Here is a 22132-nt window from a genome sequence, read left to right as displayed (position 1 = left end):
AAATTAATCTGTTAAAACTTAAGAGGTTTAAAAACGGAAAGCTGCATAATCACTAATAGGACAAAACAGGTTTTTTATAAATAAATGTGAATTTATTAGCTCAATGGAGCAGGCCAGCAAATTTGGCTTTCTCCATTTAGTCATTTCATTTTAAACCGAAGGCTCTGTATGGGCTTAAAATATCTCTTTTCAAATGTTAAAAATGGTATTGTGTTCCACAACATAATAAGTTTTCAATAGTACTAGGAAATACTAAAAATGTTACATTCAAAACCAGAAATCTGCTCTTACATCATTTACAAAATGACAATTCCATGTGTGTAGGTATAAAAACCACAATGACTTAACAATTGTCAATAAGAACAAACAAAAAAAAATCTGGAAAGTGGAAGTTACAGTAAATCAAGACAGCAAGAATAGGAAAGAAATAACTGGAGGAAAAAACAAAATACAAAAGACCTACAAACAGAAGTAAAATGACTGTAGTAAAAGAAAGCAAAAGTAGTACCAATAATGATAGATCCCAAAGCTTCTGGAGCACCATTTGAATACCATCACATTGACAAAATCGCCATTAGTCAATTGTAAAAGGCAGCTTTACTTGGAACAGCATCCTGTGATGATATCTTTTAATGCCTTGGGAATAGGCGTTAAATAGGTGGATTAAAATGTCAAATCAAATCTAAATATTTGACTGACCAATCAATCAGGACCTATTACATGTAGGTCTTTATAGGCATTGACCAGCATTTTGAATTACACTCAGAAGCAAATTGGCAACCAATGTAACTCATGAAGTGGACAGATTACATGACCATATCAATGCTTTCCCATCACTGCTCGTACCACTACCTTCTGGATCAGTTGAAGCTTCTGGGGTGTCTTCAAGGGCAGCCCACGTAGAATGCATTATAGTAATCAAGCCATGAGATGACTAGAGAAATGAGTGACGGTCTGCCAGGCTCCTCCAATCTAGGAAAGATGCAATGGGTGTACCAGATATAGTGGTACAAATACCTTCCTAGCCACACATAATTACCTAAGAACAAATTGTATATAGATAGGAAGGGTGTGTGTTGCAAGCAATGTGTGTATTTTGGCATGCCTAAGCCAAGGCTTCTATTCAGTTGGCTCGTTCTCCCTGCCCCTTGGTTCTCAGAAGCAGCACAAGAAAGAGTGCTCACAACCAGCCTGTAGCCAGTCTTTTACATACAGTATTTGATAGTGGAAGAACTGACATATTTACAATATGGAACTTATAGCCCAAAAATTGCAGTGGCAGCAATTATCGTACAGCTAAGCTTGTATAGTTGGTTCATTGCCACTAAAGCCATGAACTTTTCTAATATACTTGTAGACTGGATATTAATTGTATCTACCCTGTTAATCTGTTTATGGAAAGGCAACAAGATCGAAAGCAAGGATCTTTGATGCTAATTCCTGGTCCTGTCTACATGATTCACCCCATTCACAGTAATTAAGTAGTGAGTTCATTCTCAAGGGCTAGTTTTCTCATATTTGGAAATAATTACAGAAGAAAACAAGCTTGTCCATTTTTCATTTGCTACCACATAAGTGACATTCAAATAAGTTGCAGCCCTCCGTTTTGTAACACATACGATCAACATGTATTGATCTTTATTGTTATTAAAAGAAAAGATTATATGGGGAGGAATTTCAGCACAGCATTTTTGAAGAAGCTATATTTTATCTGCAAAATGCTTTTCCTGTATTGATTACAGAAGTCATTTATTATAATTTGGCAATGGTCTGTAAGCTATTTTTGTGAAACTATCATATTTATTACATATTTAACAGAAGATGAAGAAATAGCACCAACAAGAGATGTATCTCGTCACTTTGAGGATACTAGCTATGGCTATAAAGATTTCTCAAGACATGGGATGCACGTACCTACATTCCGTGTGCAGGTAAGTCATACATTATCAGTATGAATTGTAAAGTGTGCCCCAGAATATTAGGTGTATAAATTACATGCTGTATGGTTTTTTTTAAGGTGTATAAATTACATGCTGTATGGGTTTTTTTTAAGCACAGGCAATTTGGTGCCCTGCAGCTTTGAGCATTTACTAATCATTCTCAGGCAGTATATAGGGGATTATTGTGAAAGCTATACAGATAGTCCTCAACTTATAACCATTTGTTTAGCAACCTTTCGAAGTTACACCAGCACTGAAAAAAATGACCTGTGACTAGTTCTCATACTCACAACAGTCATAGCATTCCCACTGTCAGGGGATCAGAATTCAGGCACTTGACAATGGGCATGTATTGAGACAGTTGTAGCATCCTGGGTTCATGTGGGGGGGGATGATACTGTTCCAGCCGGCTTCTGACAAGAAAATTCAAAGGTGGAAGCTGAATTCACTTGACTGCAGTGACTCCCTTAACAAACCTATCAAAGAAGTTCATAAAACGAGGCACAATTCACTTGAAAAACACACTGCATAGGAATGGAAATTCTGTCTCAATTGTGGGTCATAAATTGAAGACTACCTGTACTTGAAACCAGTGGAGGACAACAGAGTATCCATGCTGTTGGAATACCTAGCAATTATCTCATTAATTTGTATTTTAAAAATGCAGTGAAAAATATATATTTTTTCTACTTTGTTTGTGAGAACTTGCTTCCATGTATCTATTTTGCTTTTAAGGACTATTCGTGGGAAGACCACGGATATTCGCTGGTAAATCGTCTCTATCCAGATGTAGGACAACTGATAGATGAGAAGTTTCAAATTGCCTACAACTTGACTTACAACACAATGGCTATGCATAAAGATGTGGATACATCAATGCTTAGACGCGCAATCTGGAATTACATCCACTGTATGTTTGGAATAAGGTTGGTCCGGATCAGCTTTAGTTATCTATTAATTTTGGAAATTTTGTTTCCCATATTGCTTGAACACATATTATGGAAATTTATATTAAGAACCTACATCAAAAGCCATGAGCATACAATCAATGAACTGGATAAAATCCTAGTTGCATTGGTAACTTCTTACTAACAAATGCTTTTAAAGGCAAATTCTGGATAATAATTGTGCTTGAGGTAAGAACCTTGTATCCCGAGAAAGCTAACTAGCTAAAAAAGCTAAAGCTAAAAGTAATTCTAGAACCGTGATGGCAAACCTATGGTGCATGTGCCACAGGTGGCATGCAGCGCCCTCTATGTGGGCACGTGAACCATTGCCCAGTTCAGCTCTGCTACACATGTGCGCGCGCCTCCTGCCAGCCAGTTGGTCGGGTCTCTGCTGCTTATGCGCGGGGGGGGGGTCACATGCACAGTGGCTACACACACATTGCATTTTGGAGGTTCAGGCGCATTCGCACTTGCACGCTTTGGGCACTTGGTCTGGAAAAGGTTAGCTATCACAGTTCTAGAACAAAGATTTTGTGTTGCTCCCAAATCCATGGCTGGAAGATACTAAGAAAGCTGTCAGAGAAAGCAGCAGATTCAAAAAGGCAAAAGATAACTGCAGTACTCTGAAAGTCAATATCTGAACAGGACTACATAGAGTAGAAGATGGAAACAGTCAAACCACCAAAAAAGGGGACATGTGCTGTTTCCAACTATTGAGAATGGACAAAAATACTGAGGGTACTACTATAATTGGGATTCTAGCAAAACCAGCTTAAGATCTACCAGAAAATATATGGCTGTGAAATAGCGAGGAATAGTGCAGTAATTATTATAACTGGCAACAATGTGATGCAAAACCTGAACATATTTGTTCTCCTGATTACAGATACGATGACTACGACTATGGTGAAATTAATCAGCTTTTGGATCGCAGCTTTAAAATTTATATCAAAACTGTAGTATGTGCTCCTGAGAGAACCACAAATAGAATGTATGATGGCTTCTGGAGGCAATTCAAACATTCTGAGAAGGTATGTTGTATATGCGATGTTATACATCTGTGTGTTGTAACTTAGTAGGTTGAATAATATTGACAGTTTAATTTACTAAAGCATTTGTTTTGCTTATATTGACTTTATCTCTTTACACTTTTGCTAGGCTATACAATTTTTCTCTTTGCATTATTGCTTTTAGTAGAAATCACATTAAAGTACTGTATTGAAGAAAACTCTGTAGGTCCCTATGATTAGAGCTACCTTGCCTCACCAGATAAGATGTAAGTCATTCCAGGCCTAAAGCTTGGTGGCGCAGTGGTTAGAATTTTGAATTTTGAATATTGCTTAACGCACTGTAAGCCGCCCTGAGTCTCCGGAGAAGGGCGGCATATAAATCAAATTAAAAAAAAAAAAAAGAATACAGTACTGCAGGCTACTTCTGCTGACTGCCGGCTGCCTGCAATTTGGCAGATCAAATCTCACTAGGCTCAAGGTTGACTCAGCCTTCCATCCTTCCGAGGTCGGTAAAATGACGACCCAGATTGTTGGAGGCAATAGGCTGACTCTGTAAACAGCTTAGAGAGGGCTGTAAAACACTGTGAAGCAGTATATAATTCTAAGTGCTATTGCTATCATAGCCTAATGAATATTTGCATATAGGTACCGTGTTTCCCCAAAAATAAGACATGTCCTAAGGCCAATTGGGCTTTTCAGGACATGTGATAATATAAACCACCCCAGCAAAATAAGCCCCCCCCACCAACTGCCCCACTCCCCCCCGCCGGGCATAACAGGGCTCCTGCCCCTCGCTTAGCCACACGCCCCCTTTAGGGTGCAGTTTGGGGGTGGCAGGTAGGGTGGGCGAGAAGCGTCTCGCTTCTCCCCCACCCCACCTGCCACCCCTCTCAATAAAGAGATGGTGGGGAAGGGAAGCAGCCAGGCTGCTGTTGCCATTGGGATGGGACGTGTTGGGCCGCGAGACACGCGTCTTACCTTTCCAGCACTTTCTCACAAGTTCAGCCAAACTCCTTGAACTCACAAGAAAGTTTTTTTCTACGTGTCTCCCTGGACAGAAAGGCGAGGAACGTGATGGTGCTGGAAAGATAAGACGCGCGTCGCACGGCCCAACACGTCTCGTCCCACCCCAATGGCAATAGCAGCCTGGCTACTTCCCTTCCCCACCGTCTCTTTATTGAGAGGGGTGGCAGGTGGGGTGGGCGAGAAGCAGGACGCGCATCTTACTTTTCCAGCACCGTCGCATTCCTCGCCATTCTGTGCAGGGAGACACATTGTAAAAAAACCTTTCTCGCGAGTTCAGCCAAACTCCTTGAACTCACGAGAATGACACCAGCTGTGCTGGTATGATAAAGCTCGTGGTGGTGCTGCAGTTCCTGCATGCAATGGCACAAGCCTTGCAGAGTCCTGCTCCATGAGGAAGCAGCGGTGGCGGGAGACGTCAGGGCAGTGGCCAACGCGAAGAATGGGGAGGGGAGGCAATGGCAGCAGTCCCAGTCCCACGCTTACCGCCTCCTGCACCCCCAAAATAAGACACCCCCCCCCAATAATAAGGCCAAGCTCTTATTTTGGGGGGTGTCAAAAGAAAATAAGACCCTGTCTTATTTTCGGGGAAACACGGTATTATATGGAGGCAGCAGTTCTAATTGGCTGTTGCATAATATCCCTGCCATCATCCATCACTAGTACGTTCATGGATTCTCTTCTGGCTTTAGTTCAAATATTAGCATGCCTTAGAATACTGTAATGCACAAAAGACACTAAACCCAACTTATTTTTATTTTCTTTAAGGTTCACGTCAATTTGCTTCTCATAGAAGCACGGATGCAAGCTGAACTGCTTTACGCTCTGAGAGCCATTACTCGTTACATGACGTGAAAACTTTGGGCAGTAGTAATCGAAGGTGCCACAGGGGCAACTTGCCAGGGCTTGTTAAGGAGCTTCTCAACCAGCAGGGGCTAAAAGCCATGAAATTATTTGTGCCATAGTGTTTATTATTATTATTCCTACTGCTACTACTAGTATTATTGCAGCTCCTTCCTTAGTGGGATATTACTGCTGATGTTGAGGTTGGTGGTAGGACAGTTGTTCAGAGACACAATCAAATGGATTCCAGCCTGCTCTAGTTAGCATAGGAGGCAATGACTTCTGACAGACAACTAATTACCGAAATCTTCATGTATTATCAGAAATAAATAAGAATCTGGAAGATAAGAATTTACTTTTGATATAAGGGTGAATAATGTTGTAAAAGTCCTGATGCTGCTGAACATGCTGGTTAAATGAAGAGACTAGCAATTCCAGTTATTAAGCTATAAACAAATGCAAGTAATGCTATCGTCTGAGCCTACATTGTATGTGATGTTAAGAGAACCTCCTTGCTGACAATGCAGAGCTGAACAGGATGTTACATTAGCAGTTTTGATTGTTAAGAGAATCTTTTGCTGTCTAGGTTGGTCTTATTATTTCAGACTGAGGCAGTGCAAGACTATCAAAGCTGCTTAAAAATCTGCAACTTTGTGAAAAAACTGAATAGTTGAGAGCAAGGATAGATAATCTTACTTCTTCAGTATTCCTAGAAGCTATCAAAGGTGTCAAAATATCAATTCAGGCCTCAAATAGTTTCTTACTAAAACACTCATTTCTACAGTCTGCCCCTTAAGTAGCAGCTTATGTAGTTAAACAAGAAAATAGCGTAAGAACAACAAGAACAAAAACCCTGTAAGTGATTTTGATATACGTATGTGAGTGCGTGCATGTGTAAAATATATGAACACTTTTTGTATGAGGTCTTTGTTAGTATTACTGGGTTGTTTAAATAAAAAAATAACATTTTCCTCTTTTTTTCAGACTTTTTACATTAATACTGGTATCATTCATTACAAAATAGACGAATGAATGCTGTATCTGGTGTGTATTTCTAATTTGTGTTTGAGAGAAAAACGACAAAAGTTAAACTGCAATTCTTGACAGTTCAACAGGAAGCATCTGCTATTTCCTTTATTCAAAAATGCAAGGCAAATGCTGATCCAAAACATATAAGCCAAATGTGCAATTTTAAAGTTGGCTTTGGCTAAAAATACCAATTTCATTCCCTGCTCTATGAATTTCATTTGTGAAATCAAATAACTATCTCACTTAGAGGCGGCATATAAATTAAATTAAATTAAATTAAATTAAATTAAATTAAATTAAATTAAATTAAATTAAATTAAATTAAATTAAATTAAATTAAATTAAATTAAATTACCAGATTGTCTTATCAATAAAGGGACAAGGATTATAATCTTATCACATAAATACATTTACAATAGTTTAAAAGTAAAAATCTGCATTTATACTGTGATTTTCAATACATTTTTAAAATATTGGATGGAGAATCTTAGTCTGAATCATCTAAAAGTTCATTTTGAAATTGTTGACCAAATGCAATACTATTCTATACATTAAAACCTAACAAAATTATTTAACAATGAATGCTGTCTGAATTCCTTGATCTATACTTGATAACCATGGTACTAATTTTTGCAATCTTTTATAAAATCTTAAATATAAAACATAACATTATTATAAAGTTAAATCAAAAAGATACTCAATTCAGATGTTGCAATTAGTTTTATTTCTATGTTTCCTAAATGCCATTGGAAATTTAAGAAAAAGGTGTTTTACAATGAATGTCTATGCTACGTAGAAAAATTAGAAAACAAAAGGCATTTTTCATGGAAACATACTGAAATGTTTTGATATCTAATGATTTGCAAAAGCAGCTGCAGAAGTGATTCGTGCATTGATTGATTCAACACCCATCTTGAAACACAGTATTAGGAACTCAAGTAATGATTTTCAATTTTGAATTCTCTGGAGAAGTTTGTGTGCCACAGGTTTGAACTCTGTTTCCCAATAAAGTTTGTGATATTCTCTTAAGTCACTGTCAAAACTGTAAGCCAGAGCCAGTTCTTCATCTACAGCAAGAAAAAGAATACCTACCAATCAGCATTAAATATAACTTAAAACAGTTTAAGAGTTATTCACACATCTATTTGGATGTATCTGCTACCAACCCAAAGAAGAATCTAAAGCAGGGATGTCAAGCTCAAGGCCTGCGGATCGGGTCCGGCCTGTGGTGTGCTTAGATCTGGCCCGTGGGGCCAAACTGGAAACAGCGAAGGATTGGCCCGTAGTGCCTCAGCCTGACCCAGGCCGACCAGGAGCTGATTTACAATCTGGTGGCGGCTGGCAGCGTACTGGAGGCGGCGGTGGCAGCTGAAAATGGAGCTCAGGTGGGCCATGCGAGCTCCGTTTTCACTGGCAGCTTGCTAGCAAAACTACTAGCAAACATGGCATTTGCTCACAGACTAGGAGGCACTGAGAAATGTTTCCCCTTTTGCATTTGAGCATCCAAGAAAGGAGAGGAAAGGAGAAAGGGAAAGAGGAAAGACAAAAAGAAGGGAAGATGGGAAGAGAGTAAGGAAGGAAAAAGAAGGAAAGGGGGGAAGGAAGAAGAAAGGGAAAAGAAAAGAGAAAGAAGGAAGGTGATTATAATGAGAGGGAGGGAGGATCTGAGGGAAGTCCTGCCTTAGCACTTGGCCACCAGCAGCCCTGCTGCCATTTCGCCATTCCCTTTTTTCCTCCTCCTGCCCTCTCTTGGTGGTCTCCCATTCTATCGCTGAGGATGCTTTTGTTACAAAGCTGGGTCTCCTCGCTTAGAGAGGGAGTGGGTGTCCCTCTGACCCACACACTTTGCCCTCCCACACACACCATGAGCAACATAGCCAAGGAGAGTAAGCACAGCAGCAACAGCCTCGAGGAGGTAAGCACAGCCAGGCACCCCCTCGGAGAAGCGGGGCTGCCCTGTGGGGTACCGGTGCCTTGGGAGCTCAAAGGACGGGCTAGGCGCTTACCCTCCAGCCTGCGCTGCCATCCGGGGGTCCTCCGCGTGGCCTGAGTTGGCGAGGACAAGGGTTTGGCCCTCTCCCTGGTCTTGCGTTCCTCCGCTGGAGACAGGATCCTCCCAACCCCGCTTGGGCCACCACAGGCATCCCCAACACAAATGACATCAAGCTGGCCACGCCCACCCCAGCCACCCCCACCCCCAAGGTCAAATGGAACCATGATGTGGCCCTCAATTAAATCAAGTTTGACACTCCTGATCTAAAGAAAAGAATGTGCATAAATATCTTAAGATAAATATCCTGAGGAGTTTTGGTAGTCGATTTTTTCCCCTGCCTTTAAGTCAGACTTGACTCCTGATTACTTCATTGAGTTTTCTAGGCAGTGTTTTTGGAGATGGTTTGCCACTGCCACCTTCTTGAGGCTGAGAGGGAGTGACTAGCCAAATATTACCTAGCTAGCTTTCATGCAGGAATAAAACTCAGGTTTCTGTGCTCCTAGTCCAACAATTTAACCACTAGATCAAACTGGCTCTCAAATAATTGATAGCTTCTTTTTTTAAAAAAACAGGTGGTTGGTAATATCATGAGCCATGGTGGCAGTGTTAGAATGTAGTATTGCAGGCTAACTCACTGCTCACTGCCAGGAGTTCGATCCTGACCGGCTCAAGGTTGACTCAGCTTTCCATCCTTCCGAGGTCGGTAAAATGAGGACCCAGATTGTTGGAGGCAATTTGCAATTTGCTGACTCTGTAAACCGCTTAGAGAGGGTTGTAAAGCACTATGAAGCGGTATATAAGTGCTATTGTTATTGCTAGTAATGATTTCTTGCTAAGACTCTGGAAAGGCTGTAAAGAAAATAATGGGCTACATAGAAAAAAAGTCATGTAAGCAACTTTCTATATGTCCTATTTCCATTCATTAAAGAAACAGCTTTTACAGCTTACCAAGAAATGTCATAAGAAGAACTAGTAGACCGTTTGAGTCATCATCTTCAAAGCAGGGGTCATTACTTGTAACATTCTCACTGTAGTTCCACAAAGTTTTGCATATCAAACCAGCCAGTTGCCAGTCTGTGGGCCCAAAATCTCTCAAGCAATCGATTAATCTGTTGTAATAATAGGTGAATAGCTGTTATTAAACCCTTGAAAACTAGAGTCTTTGTAGAAGCCTTGTAGGAAAATAGAAAGAACAAATATACTAGATATCCCCCGACCCTGTGTGAATTTCAGCAATATCTTTTCTGACTCAGCTACTTTCTAGAACTTACTTTTTAATTCCTCCTTCTTCATTCAAAATACTCCGCCTGCTTTTATCCACAGTAAGATTGAGGAGAACTCCACAGGCTGAAAAGCAGACATCTTGGTGCTTGGCATCAAGCAAAGCAATCATGAACTTGTACACTAGATCACAGAAGAAAAAAAATCAAAGAGAACAAACTTGCTTTTAAGAACACATAACTTATCAGATGCACCATTACAATACTGCTATGCCACTTCTAAAAGACTGACATACTGACTTCTCTTCTGTAGCAGTTATCAGTTATCTATGCAATTAATGAAAATGCCATATTTTTCAAAGGGTTTATCTCAATAATCTCAACATGAACACTTGGCATGACTACTTTCAGCACAATTACTCTTGATTGTTTTTTTAAAAAGTCCCCTGATACAAAGCTGAACTCATGCATTGCTCTCTCATTATATTTTGGGCTTTTCAATTTTTTAAAAGTAAAAAGTATGTATTTTAATTGGAAGGCAATCAGAGTGTAGTATGAAATGACATATGTGCCTTTGCAAATTCTGCTTAAATTTAACCATCTCCTTTTATGGCCCTTGTCCAAGCATTCCGAAATAGAATTCTTTCTGTGCAGATTGTTTTAACAGCCATTTCTTTTAAGCAAAATCTAACAGGCAACATTTTGTGAATATATGATTTGTGTTACTTTATTTAACATGGTTATTTCTAATGGAATAGGAGCTCACCTTTTCGCTGTATAATAAAATTGCAGATTTCATGGTTTTGAGAAAGATTACCAAAGACACGAATAGCCTCCAGAATTCCATCCATATGACTGCTCATTAACATCTTTAAAAGCACTGTAAGTGGAAAATACACTGCATTAGATATATATTTTAAGGGATAAGTATCTTTTTCCAAAAACAGGACAGTTAAATATGTCTCAGAAGGTCAAACTAAGCAATGAGTACATCTTTATTTTAGCCTCTCAGAGTAGAGGGAAAAATTGCTGTGTGTTGTGCTTCAGCTAAAAGTGCCATGACACCTACATATAAATACAATTTATACAATGCTATGCATAAGTCGAGTTACCCTTGATCAAGTTTTAATACTAAAAACAGGACATCAACATAGTGTAGAAGTAATATCCACAGTCAATGAAACTGAAGTTTAAAACAGTTGGATACTTCAGCAAGACAATGTTCAAATCAACCCTATTTACAGAAAAGAAAGGTTTTTGCAATGCTTCACAGTACCCACAAATGAGTATTATTGAAAATCTATAGGGAGAACTCAAATGTGTAGTTCATGCAAGGAGATCTAAAATATTTCTGATTTAGAAAAGTTCTCCGTGGAAAAGTTCCCAAAAGTTTTCTTAGGTTATTACCAGAAATGTTTGAAAGCTCTTTTTTTTTCTGCCAAAGGAGATATTTCAAAATATCCACCGAAAAGGTGTCCAAACTTTTGCATTCACAATATTTACTGGGGTTTGTTTTAAAACTTTGAACCTGTTCACTACTGCACACAAATAATAGGTGTGCAGTTAAATTTGCACAAAGATGTTGTATTTAAACTTTGCACCATTCAGAGGTTATGCCAGTTTATTTTTACTTAGGGATTCACTGAAACATACAATTGGACCAGGACTGTATACATTCCACTAACTAGGGAAGCCTAGTTAGTGGAAGAACCAGGAAAAAAAAAGCTTTAAAATATTATTTCCCTTTATTTTCTACATTCTGCTGAAACTGCCCTCATAAGAATTATTTTCTCACTTTTAATCTCACCCTTGTAAAACTTGTCATTTCTCCTGCCTTTGTTCCTTATCTGCTGACAAACCTCCATTAATCATACTGAATATCTAGACAATCTTGGCATTTTTCTTACTTAATCAGGAAGTTATCTTTTCTCATTACTGCTAAATCTCTTGTAAACAAGACTCCAACTTTTTAAAAATACCATGCATATCAGAGTTGTTGTGTTTGTGCCCTTCCAAAAGATGCTGAACTGCAAGTTCTGACAAACTCAGCCAGCACAGCCAATTGTGAGACATGTTAAAAGAGCAATTCAGCAATATCTACAAAGACAGAAAATCCCTATTAACATATTGTGTGTCTGAAAATTTTGTTCAGTGAGTTCTGATATGACATCTTTCAGTGATATGCAGTTCAGCTTTATTATCTATAGAGTCAAAGAATCATGTTTTACACTAGTCAAGCCTTTGACGAGTTAGGAACAAAAACAAATGACAAAACTAGTGAAAGGGAGGTAATATGCTAATCTACCAGTTTACAAAATCAGCATGTTCTCCTTTATAAGGCTAATCAATAAAGGCAAACATGACAAAGATTAAGCCAAATTGGGCCAGCTTTATCATTACAAAATTGTCTGAAAAAAATCATTAAATTAGATCAGCTCCTTTTGATGATTTTTTGTTCAAAAAAATCATAAGCAATACTGAGTGTTACCATGTAATAGAGAGAATTAACTTTTAAAATATTCTTACGTTCTGCAATATGTAATTTCTTCTCTTGGATTACAGAATTCTTCACTTGATAAAAGGATAAATTGTTGATTGTTGCAATGGCATTAATAACCAATTCCTCACATTCATCAACCGACTTGCTCTCTAGTGATTTAGAAGAGAAGACTTCAGTCTTTTATCATGATACCGATTATGTAGCTCATCATAACTTCAGTCATTCTAGTATAAAAAGTTACACTGACATCATAAAATGAAGCCAAACAATTAACTGCTGTAATAAGGAACTGGCAACATTTCAATAAAATTCTGATGCTGAATTCAGCCTTTTTGTCTGAGGCCATTTCAAAGTGAAACCGTGTGTTTTTTATACAAGTAGATGTACACATTCATTTTACTGAAGTCCTTCATTCATTCATTAGGCAGCATCAAGTCAGGGTTGACTGTTAAGTGCCACACAGTTTTTTTTTTCCAGGAGAAGCCCTTCACACTGACATCTGAATACATAATATGCCCAGCAAGACCTTGGAAAGTTTTGAAAAAAGCAAAGAAAAAAAATTGAAGACAAAATCCCTGTCAATTCTCTTTTCTAATTTATGATCAGCTAATAAAATTGGTAGTGTAGATGATGGTCACCATAGTTTTTAAAATGCACAGAATTAAAACAAAAAATTACAGGAATGCTGTCTCAATTATAATGGTCTTTATGGGCTACACAATTGCAATGCAGCAAGACGAATTGAAATCCATCATTTAAAATGGCCAGTTTATTCAGTATACAACTAACACATATATTTCTAGGATGTAGATTAAACAGCAGGAAACTGAAAAAGTCAATGAACTTACAGATAAAAGATAAGATAATGGTGAACTTTTAACTATGCAGCTAGTTCTGTATCTCTGAACCTTCCAGCCTTTCCCAACCTCAAGTTATGTTAGATTTCAATTCCAACTGACATGACTACTGGGCATGAGTACCCAAGAACCTTTTAAAAAATTGCTCCAGAAATTCCCTAATATAATGAAAGTATTTACTTATAGTTCAGGAAGGTGGGCAAGCAACAATTCTAAGAGTGTCTTGTGCTTTTAGAAAATGTACATTGCTGCTGGGAAGTCTGACATAAATTAATGTCAGCCAAATGATTTTAACATTGATGGTTTGTCTTCTACAGATTATATATTCAAAAGCAGTTCTTACCAAGTACTGTAATAAGTAATGCCACAATGTGATGATTAGTTGCCAAACATGCACCTACATTTGGATGAATGGACAGATTGGCAATCACTCTTATCAGCTTGATGAGAATGTCTTCTGTTTCAGAAGGGTGTCTGAGGTTCTTTATTTCGCCATCTTTCCACAGTTTACGATTAGGAACATTTTCACAGTAAGTCTGGAAAAGTGTTATGAGTGTATCAATGCTTCCTTGCTCCTCAAAAAATTGTTCCCGGGCTCGATTGTTTTTTGCTGTTAAATTGCCAAGAATGAAAATGATACGGATAACTAAGTCCTGAAATTGAACATAAGAAAGAAAATAATTTGCTGCAAACGAAAACTGATAAATTTCATTTCAATAAATAATTCAATGTTTGAAAAAATAATCTAACTCACTTCTGTTCATATTGAATAAACAGTTCATTCTTAGTACAAAAGTGAAATAATACATAATGCAACCAAGCATGATTTTATTTATCTATCACATTTACACATACAAATAGCATAAAACATTCCTTGCAGAAGCATATACTCTCTAGCAATATTTTCAAAACATAACTTCTCACAATTTTAAGCCCACGTTTATAACACTGATTTCAATAAAAGATCAAAATCGAATCTCAATATACTACCCAACTACAAACTACAATGTTTATTTAACCCAGCAACATAATCATTAATTTGTGCAAAAGCAACACAGATTCAATAACTGTCTACGAAATAGTTGTTTTATTGTGTATTATTTAGGGATGGTGCTGCTGAAAATGTAGAAAATAGGAGAAAGGACTTAATTTACTTTTAGAATATCCATTCCTACTTCTTCCTCAGACAACATTTGCAAACAAATACTGTACTTAGCGAAGAAAAACTTGTGAAAACTGATTCACTTTTATCTTTAAGTAAGACATAATTCTCTATTATAATATGTAATATTAACATAAAGATATAATTTTTGAGTGATCCCTTTCTGCAAAGAAGAATATAGTAGATGCATTAAGCAACTAATGTATCAGAACAATGAACTTCAAGATGCTCATTTTCTAATGCTGTTAAAAATTATTGGCTACCTAATGAGAATTAGGAAGTACTAAACAATGATTAGTTAGGCTTATTATTAACTTCATTCTCATCTCAAAAGTTTTATATCTGTATTTACTCCAAACAACATTTACTAATAAGAATTTATTACTGAGACATCCTTCGTTTTCCACATAAGAGAATCAGGGTTAGGACTTGCTGGTCAACAGAGTCCCATTATTCAGTTCTCAGGACAAATAAAAAAAGAGATACAATAGGATTGGAATAGGACTACATATATCTGAATAAATATCACTACTCAGTTGAATTGAGCACATTACCATTTAATGAAGTGTACTGATACACTCTGGAATAATCCATACTCTGCCTTGTGTGCATCAGTACTCCTCTGCAGTAATTCATAGTAAAAGAGGGGAAAAGATTCCACTATTATGGCATAGACATCCAAAACAACAATAATAATGGAATTAGCATTAAAAAAGAAGTGTGTATTTTTGAGCCAGTTTGATTCCTGCCTAGATTAGAACCTGCAAATTTCTTGGCAAGGTTTTCTAGTGATCGTTTGCTATTGCCTCCTTCCCAGGGGCTGAGAGAGCATAATTGGTCCAAGGTCACCTAGCTGGTTTCATGCCTAAAGTGGGACTAGAACTCATGACCTCCTTGTTTCTAACCTGATGCCTTACTGACTCTTTCAGTATAAATTACATTAAAAACTGACACAAGTTAAAAATATATAGTTACGTCAATTTGTAATGAATTGGGATCTCCACATAGCAACAGTCAAAAGAAACATTTAATCTGCTCTTGTTATGAAAAAAAATATTTGTTTTAATGCATTCCTATTATTCTAAAAATCATTCTTTTTTTCTTTTTATTTGTTGTTCTTTCATTCCATTTTTGGCCGAATACAGAAGTTTCTGGACCAAGAAGCTCCCAAGCCTTAAATCTGTAGTTTCCCCTCTATTATTACATCTCAGTAAGTAGGAGGTTTGTACTATCTACATCTACAGATAGTCTTTGACTTACAACCATTAGCTTACTTTAATAAGTGTTCAAAGTTACAACAATGAAAAAAGTGACTTACAATCAGTTCTCGCATGTACAACAGTCACATTATCCCCATGATGGCATGTTCAGGCACTTAGCAACTGGCATGTATTTACAAAGGTTGTTGCATCCCAAGGTCATGTGATCACCATTTCTGAGTTTCCAAGTGGCTTTCAACAAGCAAAGTCAATGGAGGAAACTAGATTCACATAATAACCATGTGATTCATTTAACAACTGCAGTGATCGTTTAACAACCATGACAAAAAAGGTCAAAAAATCAAGTGGAACTCACTTAATAACTATCTTGTTTAGCAACAGAAATTCTGGTCCTAATTGTGATTATAAGTAAAGGATTGTATTGCACCAGGAACCTATTTCTAAGTGCCTAAATGGCTGAAGGCATTCATTTCTATCTGGAAAATACACATGGAATTTGTCTCTAAAAATGGACTAACATACATACAACACCACAGGCACATTAAAGGATTAAAATATATAAAAAAACCCAGGAGATAAAAAAACTGACCTGCTTTGTTGGGTATTTGTTTAGCAGGGCTAAAAATAAGGCATAACATCTGGAGCAATCTGCCAAAGCTGTACAGCAGTCGTTGAAGGAAGAAAGTTTGCTGCATGTTTGAAACAATAATATAGATGAGGTTTCCTTTTATGATTTCCAACTAAAATCTAAGTATTTTGTGTTGGTTTAAAACATTATTCATAGTACAAAATGAAAAGGCCAGCATTGTCTATTTTTGTAGAGTTCAATAGAAGTAACAATTAGAGAAACAAGCGGCAATGACTTTGATGACTCAAAAAAAATCAATTCTATCACAAGGAATAATAACAATCAAAAGTTTACCGTATTTTTCGGTCTATAAGACATACTTCCCCTCCCCCCCAAAAGTAGGTGGTAATGTGTGTGTGTCTTATAGAGAGAATATTGCTGAAGCCCTGCCCACCCGCCGGCCCCCACCCTTCAGCCTCTGCCCAAATCCCTCTACTGTTTCTTTTGAGTCCCACTATGATTTCTTGCAGACAACACAAACATCTTCAAGCACCTCAACAAGAAAGACAAAGCGGCAGCAGCTAAGGATAATGCAGCAGCAAAAAATATAAGGAAGTACCAATAAAGCAGAATATTTGTAGCTCAGGTTGAGATCCTTGGTGCTCTCTGAGTTTGGTTGTTTCCTTGCAGACGTTTCATTATCCAAACTAGGTAACATCACCAGAGCACTGAAAATGTTACCTAGCTTGGGTAATGAAATGTCTGCAAGAAAACAACCAAGCTCAGAGAGTACCAAGGACCTCACACACAGGAAGTGGCTGCTGTAAAGCAAAGTGGTATTTTTATGAGAAGGAAGAAAAGATGTAACAACAGCAGTGATGGCGAAACAAAGATGGCAAGTCCTGAAGCTCTCAGCTGATGGCAAGAAGACCTTGACCTGTTTCACTGGACCATTTAATTATGGATTACTGAACAGAAGGGGGAGAAAAAGTCAATATATTATTGTATTCAGCCTTAAATGCTGCCTGCTGCCATTGGCCACTGCTACAGGAGACAGATTTCCTCTTTGATATAGTGGCATTCTTTTTCTGAAGGAATCACACAAGGGATGGAATATAAGAAGTTTTCTGTGTTAAACAAGCAATGCCCCTAATTCATTCCTATGGGGATGTTTTTGATGTCCTTTGCCTTAGAGCAGGGGTGAGTTAAGTTAGTAACCCAAGGCCGTATCTATTGGTTGCTTGCACATACATATTCATCCATTCAAATACACCTTCATATACATTCAGACATAGTAGTATTCAGCATAAGATCTTTTGGGGAGTAAGCAGAACTTAATCCCTTCCCAATAAATCAACTCAAAATTAGTACTATACTATATCTAGCAAGAATATTTAAAAGGGACAATGGAAGAGGTCTTATGCTCTTCATGCTTAATGATTTTGAGGCCAATTTCTGTTTTGCTTATGCTAAAGTCATTTTAAAAATCCGCAATCTTGAGCACGGTTGCTAGGAAGGAGGAGGAAGCAATAACGTTTCTTCCTCCCTTCTCATAGCAATCCTAAGGCAGGTTACAGCATTAGAAGCAAGTAACAATAATCCTATCGGCTGGCTGGGTGAGGGAGAGAAGTACTAACACTCTTACAGAAACCACAAGTCAAAAAAGATAATGTACTCAAGGGCGCCCAGAAGACTGTGGGTGGCCTACTTGTGTTTAGATTGCAAAAGATTTGTGTTTACTTATTCAAAAAAGTGAGCCAAGAAAATCGTTCAGGAATTAAACGCTATACTGATCCAAAGTATTTCAACAGAAATACAAACAGTATCTCTATGGAAGCAACCACTTCAATAGATAATGAGGTGGTTGCTGAAGAGGCAAAAAGATCTACACTGTATTTTTTTAAAAAAATAGTGGGGTTACCTGAATATTCTGGCCACATTGGTACATACATCCTTGTCACTCATACGTTTCTCCAATGTGAGGCAGAGCTCTGGAATTGCTCCATACTCAAGGAATTTGCACCTTGACTGAAGTAAGTCTACCAAGTTTCGTAAAGTGGCAGTGAGCTAGAGAAAATACATTTAAATATGAATTAAACAAACACAGTAAACATAATTTTATTAGGAGTACCAGACATTTTTGAAAATGTAACTAAATTTTGCACAGCGTTCCTCTGATGGCAGTAGTGTGAAGCTCAGTAGAAAATAGTGTAGGTTATTTAAACTTCAAAATATGAAACAATGATACAGGCTTTATTGTTAAAAACATTCCTACTTGTAAGTCACTTTTTATCTGAAAGAACTTTATTCATTATTTGGAGTTGCTACTTCTATTTTATTTATTGAATTTATATAATTGTCCATCTTACAATACAAGTGACTCTCAGTGGAGTAGAATTTTTTTTTAAAAAAATAGTTCACAAATAACAGCAATAAATATTATTATTACTGATAACATTAAAAATTATAAAACACAGCTAAAACAAATCATGGGTGAAGTGATTATAATGAGAGCCATTTTACTAGTTTACCAGTTCTCAGCCTGATGGCACAACCATTTTTTGAGAAGCCTTTAGAAAGTTAGGAGTGATGGTGTCAGCCCAACTCAGAGGACGGGATATTCCACAATGCAGGTGCTATAGCTAAGAAGGTCTACCACGTAGGACCCATCAAATGTAGCTCCCTAAATGACAGATTCCATACCATTCCTCTCTATTTTTGACTTATTTTTAACTCTCGCTTCACAACTGAACAGAGACCTACTAGGCTTCAATTCATCTTTCTTTGTGCCAAATGACCCAAAATATGTTTCTCTAAAAACATAACATTGGAATTCCAATTATTTATTTTGCATGTGCTATCACATGTATTTTTATACAAAAATTTTAAGTCATTAGACATAGTTATTTCTTTATATACATTTACAAACAATTAGACCATTTAATTAGCAAAGACAGTAACAAACCTTTCAGCATTTTTTAAACCTCAGGTTTCAGATTACATGAGGTACTTATTGTAAATCACTGAAGGCCCTGCTTATTTCTTCAAACATAAACCCTTTTGTTTGAACTGGCCCTTTTAATATGAGATCCTGAATAATAATATTCAAGATGGCTCAAATGAGAATTTTTTATTATTTTAAACTTACATTTAACTGTTATTAAAATTCAATAATAAATCGTTCCATGAATTACAAGATAATTCTCCTTCACCATCACTACAACATATTCATTACAAATATTGCTGTTTTGGCATTACATCCACTCCTGAACAGCAATAATTGTAACATTAAACTTTTATTTAGAGAGAAAAAAAAAAAAGACCCCAAACAACCTTTCACAAACAGACCAGAACTTGGGACTCTTTTCAAGTCTAATTTAAAGCTAAACAACTTTAAAAGGTGATATTGTCTTATGTGAGGGGCATGGACAGTTTCTAAAAATAGTATTATATAAATAAGTAAGTAAGTAAGTAAACAAATAAACAAATAAATAAACAAATAAATATTTACAGGAATCAGGAATCAATTTCAATATTTCATGATCAGCCTTATTAGCATTCCCATCCCCCATTAGTCCTAGATGGAACATACATCTTGTTTCTCTCTACTTCAATGATTCTTTCTTAATTTCATGTCCTATTGTTTGTTCCAAGGAAAGGAATGTTATACTGACTCAATACCCTGAGCTACCGTGGTTGTTGTAATCTTATCAGCAAGAAGTAACCATGCTGCCTTAATCTTAGACAAGAGGCGCTATACAAATATTTTACATATAAAGTAAAATAAAATAGACGAATGCAAGACCCAGATTCAGCAAGTATACAACTAGAGCTACTGCACATGACAGAAACTGGCAGGAAGACACAACAGGATAGGAATGCCTTATTCACTATTCCTTTGGTATGTAGTAAGAATTTTCCAATAAATTCTAGTAACAATTTATCAGTTTACAATAACAGACATGATAGATCAGGGGTGTCAAACTGGCGGCCCATGGGCCGGATGTGTCACGCGCAGGGAATGCCCACCCCAGCTCCGCGAAGGGGAAAAACATCGCGAAACATCATGTGACGGCAATGTGACACGGCAAGTTTGACACCCGTGTTATCATTCTGGAACTATTAAGTTAAAGTGCCTGCTATAGCTTAGGTTGCTTTAGCTAATTCAGAAAAGCTCATCAGAGTAGCACAAGGTTAGAACTGGAATAATATAGTTGCCTAGACTGAAAATGTGGAAAACATCTCAGAATAAAAGTAGTAACAAACCATTTCCACCATACTTCTAAGAAAAAAAACTTGGACAGTCCACCAAAAGTCAAACCTGGCAAGGGAACACATTAGAAAGCTTGAAACTTTTTTGTTGAAATAAATTGAAATAAGTGAATAATTGAAATAAAAATGTAATTCTGACCTGGACCAAGAGATGTCCTGAACTGGAAAATCGAGTATCATCTTCATTAATTTCATTAATCATTCTCATTACTTGCAGCAGGATTTCAATAGCTCCCTTGTTGACCATTTCATTAATGAGCCTTGCATTGCCAGAAATAAATTTTATAGCACCAGTGCAATAAAGAAAAGCTTCAGTGTTTGTTTGCAAGTCTTCAGTTCTCAAAATCTCAAGCAGAGAGTCTACAAAAAAAATTAGTATGATGTGAATCTTCCTCTCTAGTGCAACCCGCAACCCCCCCCCCCACATGAGGTTCAGGCCTTTTTTTTTTTAAGGAACTATCATATAAAGTAATAATAATTTCTGCAACTAAGCTGCCACAGAGTCACCATGAATGAGTTGGGCAGCCATATACATTTTCTAAATTAATTAATACATAAACTATTGATTATTGTATACAAAATTACCGTAGAATTTGTGATATAGTAAGCAATATAAAACTGATCAAAGAAATAAATAATTCTGCATTGTTATTTATTTAAAGTACTTTGAAATAAAGGCATTCAATGAGACTGCAAAAACAGTTGCTCAAGATTAATTTACTTGCTGCCATCCCAATAATTCAGATAAGGGATAAGGAAGAGAAATAGCTGAGGAAATTTGTTGAAGAGAAGGAACTTGCAACAGCGGAGCTTACCAGCTATTTCTGGCTGGTTTTTTTTTTTCCATTGTAACTATGTGAGCATATCGCAAATCCAAGGCCTGGATTGAACATTCTCCCAAACCCAGGAAAGTTTTTGATGAGGGCAAAGCAATGGAAATTTCCTTTTTGCAAATATAGCCCTCAGTGATTGCAAAAAGGTCCATTTTTAAAAAGGAAATTAGCACACAATTGAATTTGCTTCAATGGAAGTTGCATATAATGAAAAGTCTTGGTCACAATAATAAAAATCATTAGAGGATAATTATTTCTGATTATTAGTAGGTACTAATCACATGTGTGTTATGTCAGCTAAAAAGTATCTTGTCTTCCTGATGGTAATACCCAGCTATGTACAGTTTTTACTTTTTGATTCAACTGCCTTACTTTAATTTAAAAACAAAGGGAAAAAATTAAAGGCACATAAACAGAAATAAAAACAAGTAAAAATAATACACACATAAATACATACACATGAGAGAGAGATGGAGATGGAGACCAACTCAGGTCCCAAGTTACAAACTTTGATCACATGGGAGTAATATTGGACCACTCTTTCTATTACAAACACTTATCTTCAATCTAGCATTTGAAATAGGATGTAGCAGAATCTTTCTATCGAACATCTTTTAGCTACAGAGCACACACAATCCAGATTCACTTAACAACTGGGTTACTAATTTATCAACTGGGGTGATTCACTTAACAACTGTGGCAAGAAAGGTCGTAA

The 22132-nt window shown here is 37.0% G+C and overlaps 2 protein-coding genes across 12 annotated transcripts in view; one reads left to right on the top strand and one right to left on the bottom strand.

Moving 5' to 3' along the window:
• SESN1 (sestrin 1) overlaps positions 1-6733 on the top strand; it is a 46417-nt gene extending 39684 nt beyond the window's left edge. For all 10 annotated transcript variants that reach the window (XM_034409125.3, XM_034409126.3, XM_087882628.1 and 7 more), the window contains 4 exons: positions 1819-1931; positions 2676-2866; positions 3774-3918; positions 5689-6733. In XM_034409125.3, the coding sequence (XP_034265016.2) occupies positions 1819-1931; positions 2676-2866; positions 3774-3918; positions 5689-5775 (536 nt within the window). In that variant the 3' untranslated portion in view covers positions 5776-6733. The remainder of the gene's footprint in view (positions 1-1818; positions 1932-2675; positions 2867-3773; positions 3919-5688) is intronic.
• Positions 6734-7493: 760 nt separating this feature from the next.
• The window catches only part of ARMC2 (armadillo repeat containing 2), a 39386-nt gene continuing 24747 nt past the window's right edge, over positions 7494-22132 (bottom strand). For both annotated transcript variants that reach the window (XM_034409124.3, XM_034409123.2), the window contains exons 11-19: positions 20724-20944; positions 18234-18379; positions 16334-16433; positions 13706-14015; positions 12532-12654; positions 10772-10885; positions 10057-10189; positions 9734-9894; positions 7494-7859 (exon numbers count right to left, since the gene is read on the bottom strand). In XM_034409124.3, coding sequence (XP_034265015.2) covers positions 7741-7859; positions 9734-9894; positions 10057-10189; positions 10772-10885; positions 12532-12654; positions 13706-14015; positions 16334-16433; positions 18234-18379; positions 20724-20944 — 1427 coding nt within the window. In that variant the 3' untranslated portion in view covers positions 7494-7740. The remainder of the gene's footprint in view (positions 7860-9733; positions 9895-10056; positions 10190-10771; positions 10886-12531; positions 12655-13705; positions 14016-16333; positions 16434-18233; positions 18380-20723; positions 20945-22132) is intronic.

This window comes from Pantherophis guttatus, chromosome 1 (assembly GCF_059756535.1).
Source record: "Pantherophis guttatus breed Tessera chromosome 1, ASM5975653v1, whole genome shotgun sequence".
Taxonomy (NCBI): domain Eukaryota; kingdom Metazoa; phylum Chordata; class Lepidosauria; order Squamata; family Colubridae; genus Pantherophis; species Pantherophis guttatus.
The sequence above is the reverse complement of the archived record's forward strand: the minus strand, read 5'-3'. Positions and strand labels throughout refer to the sequence as shown.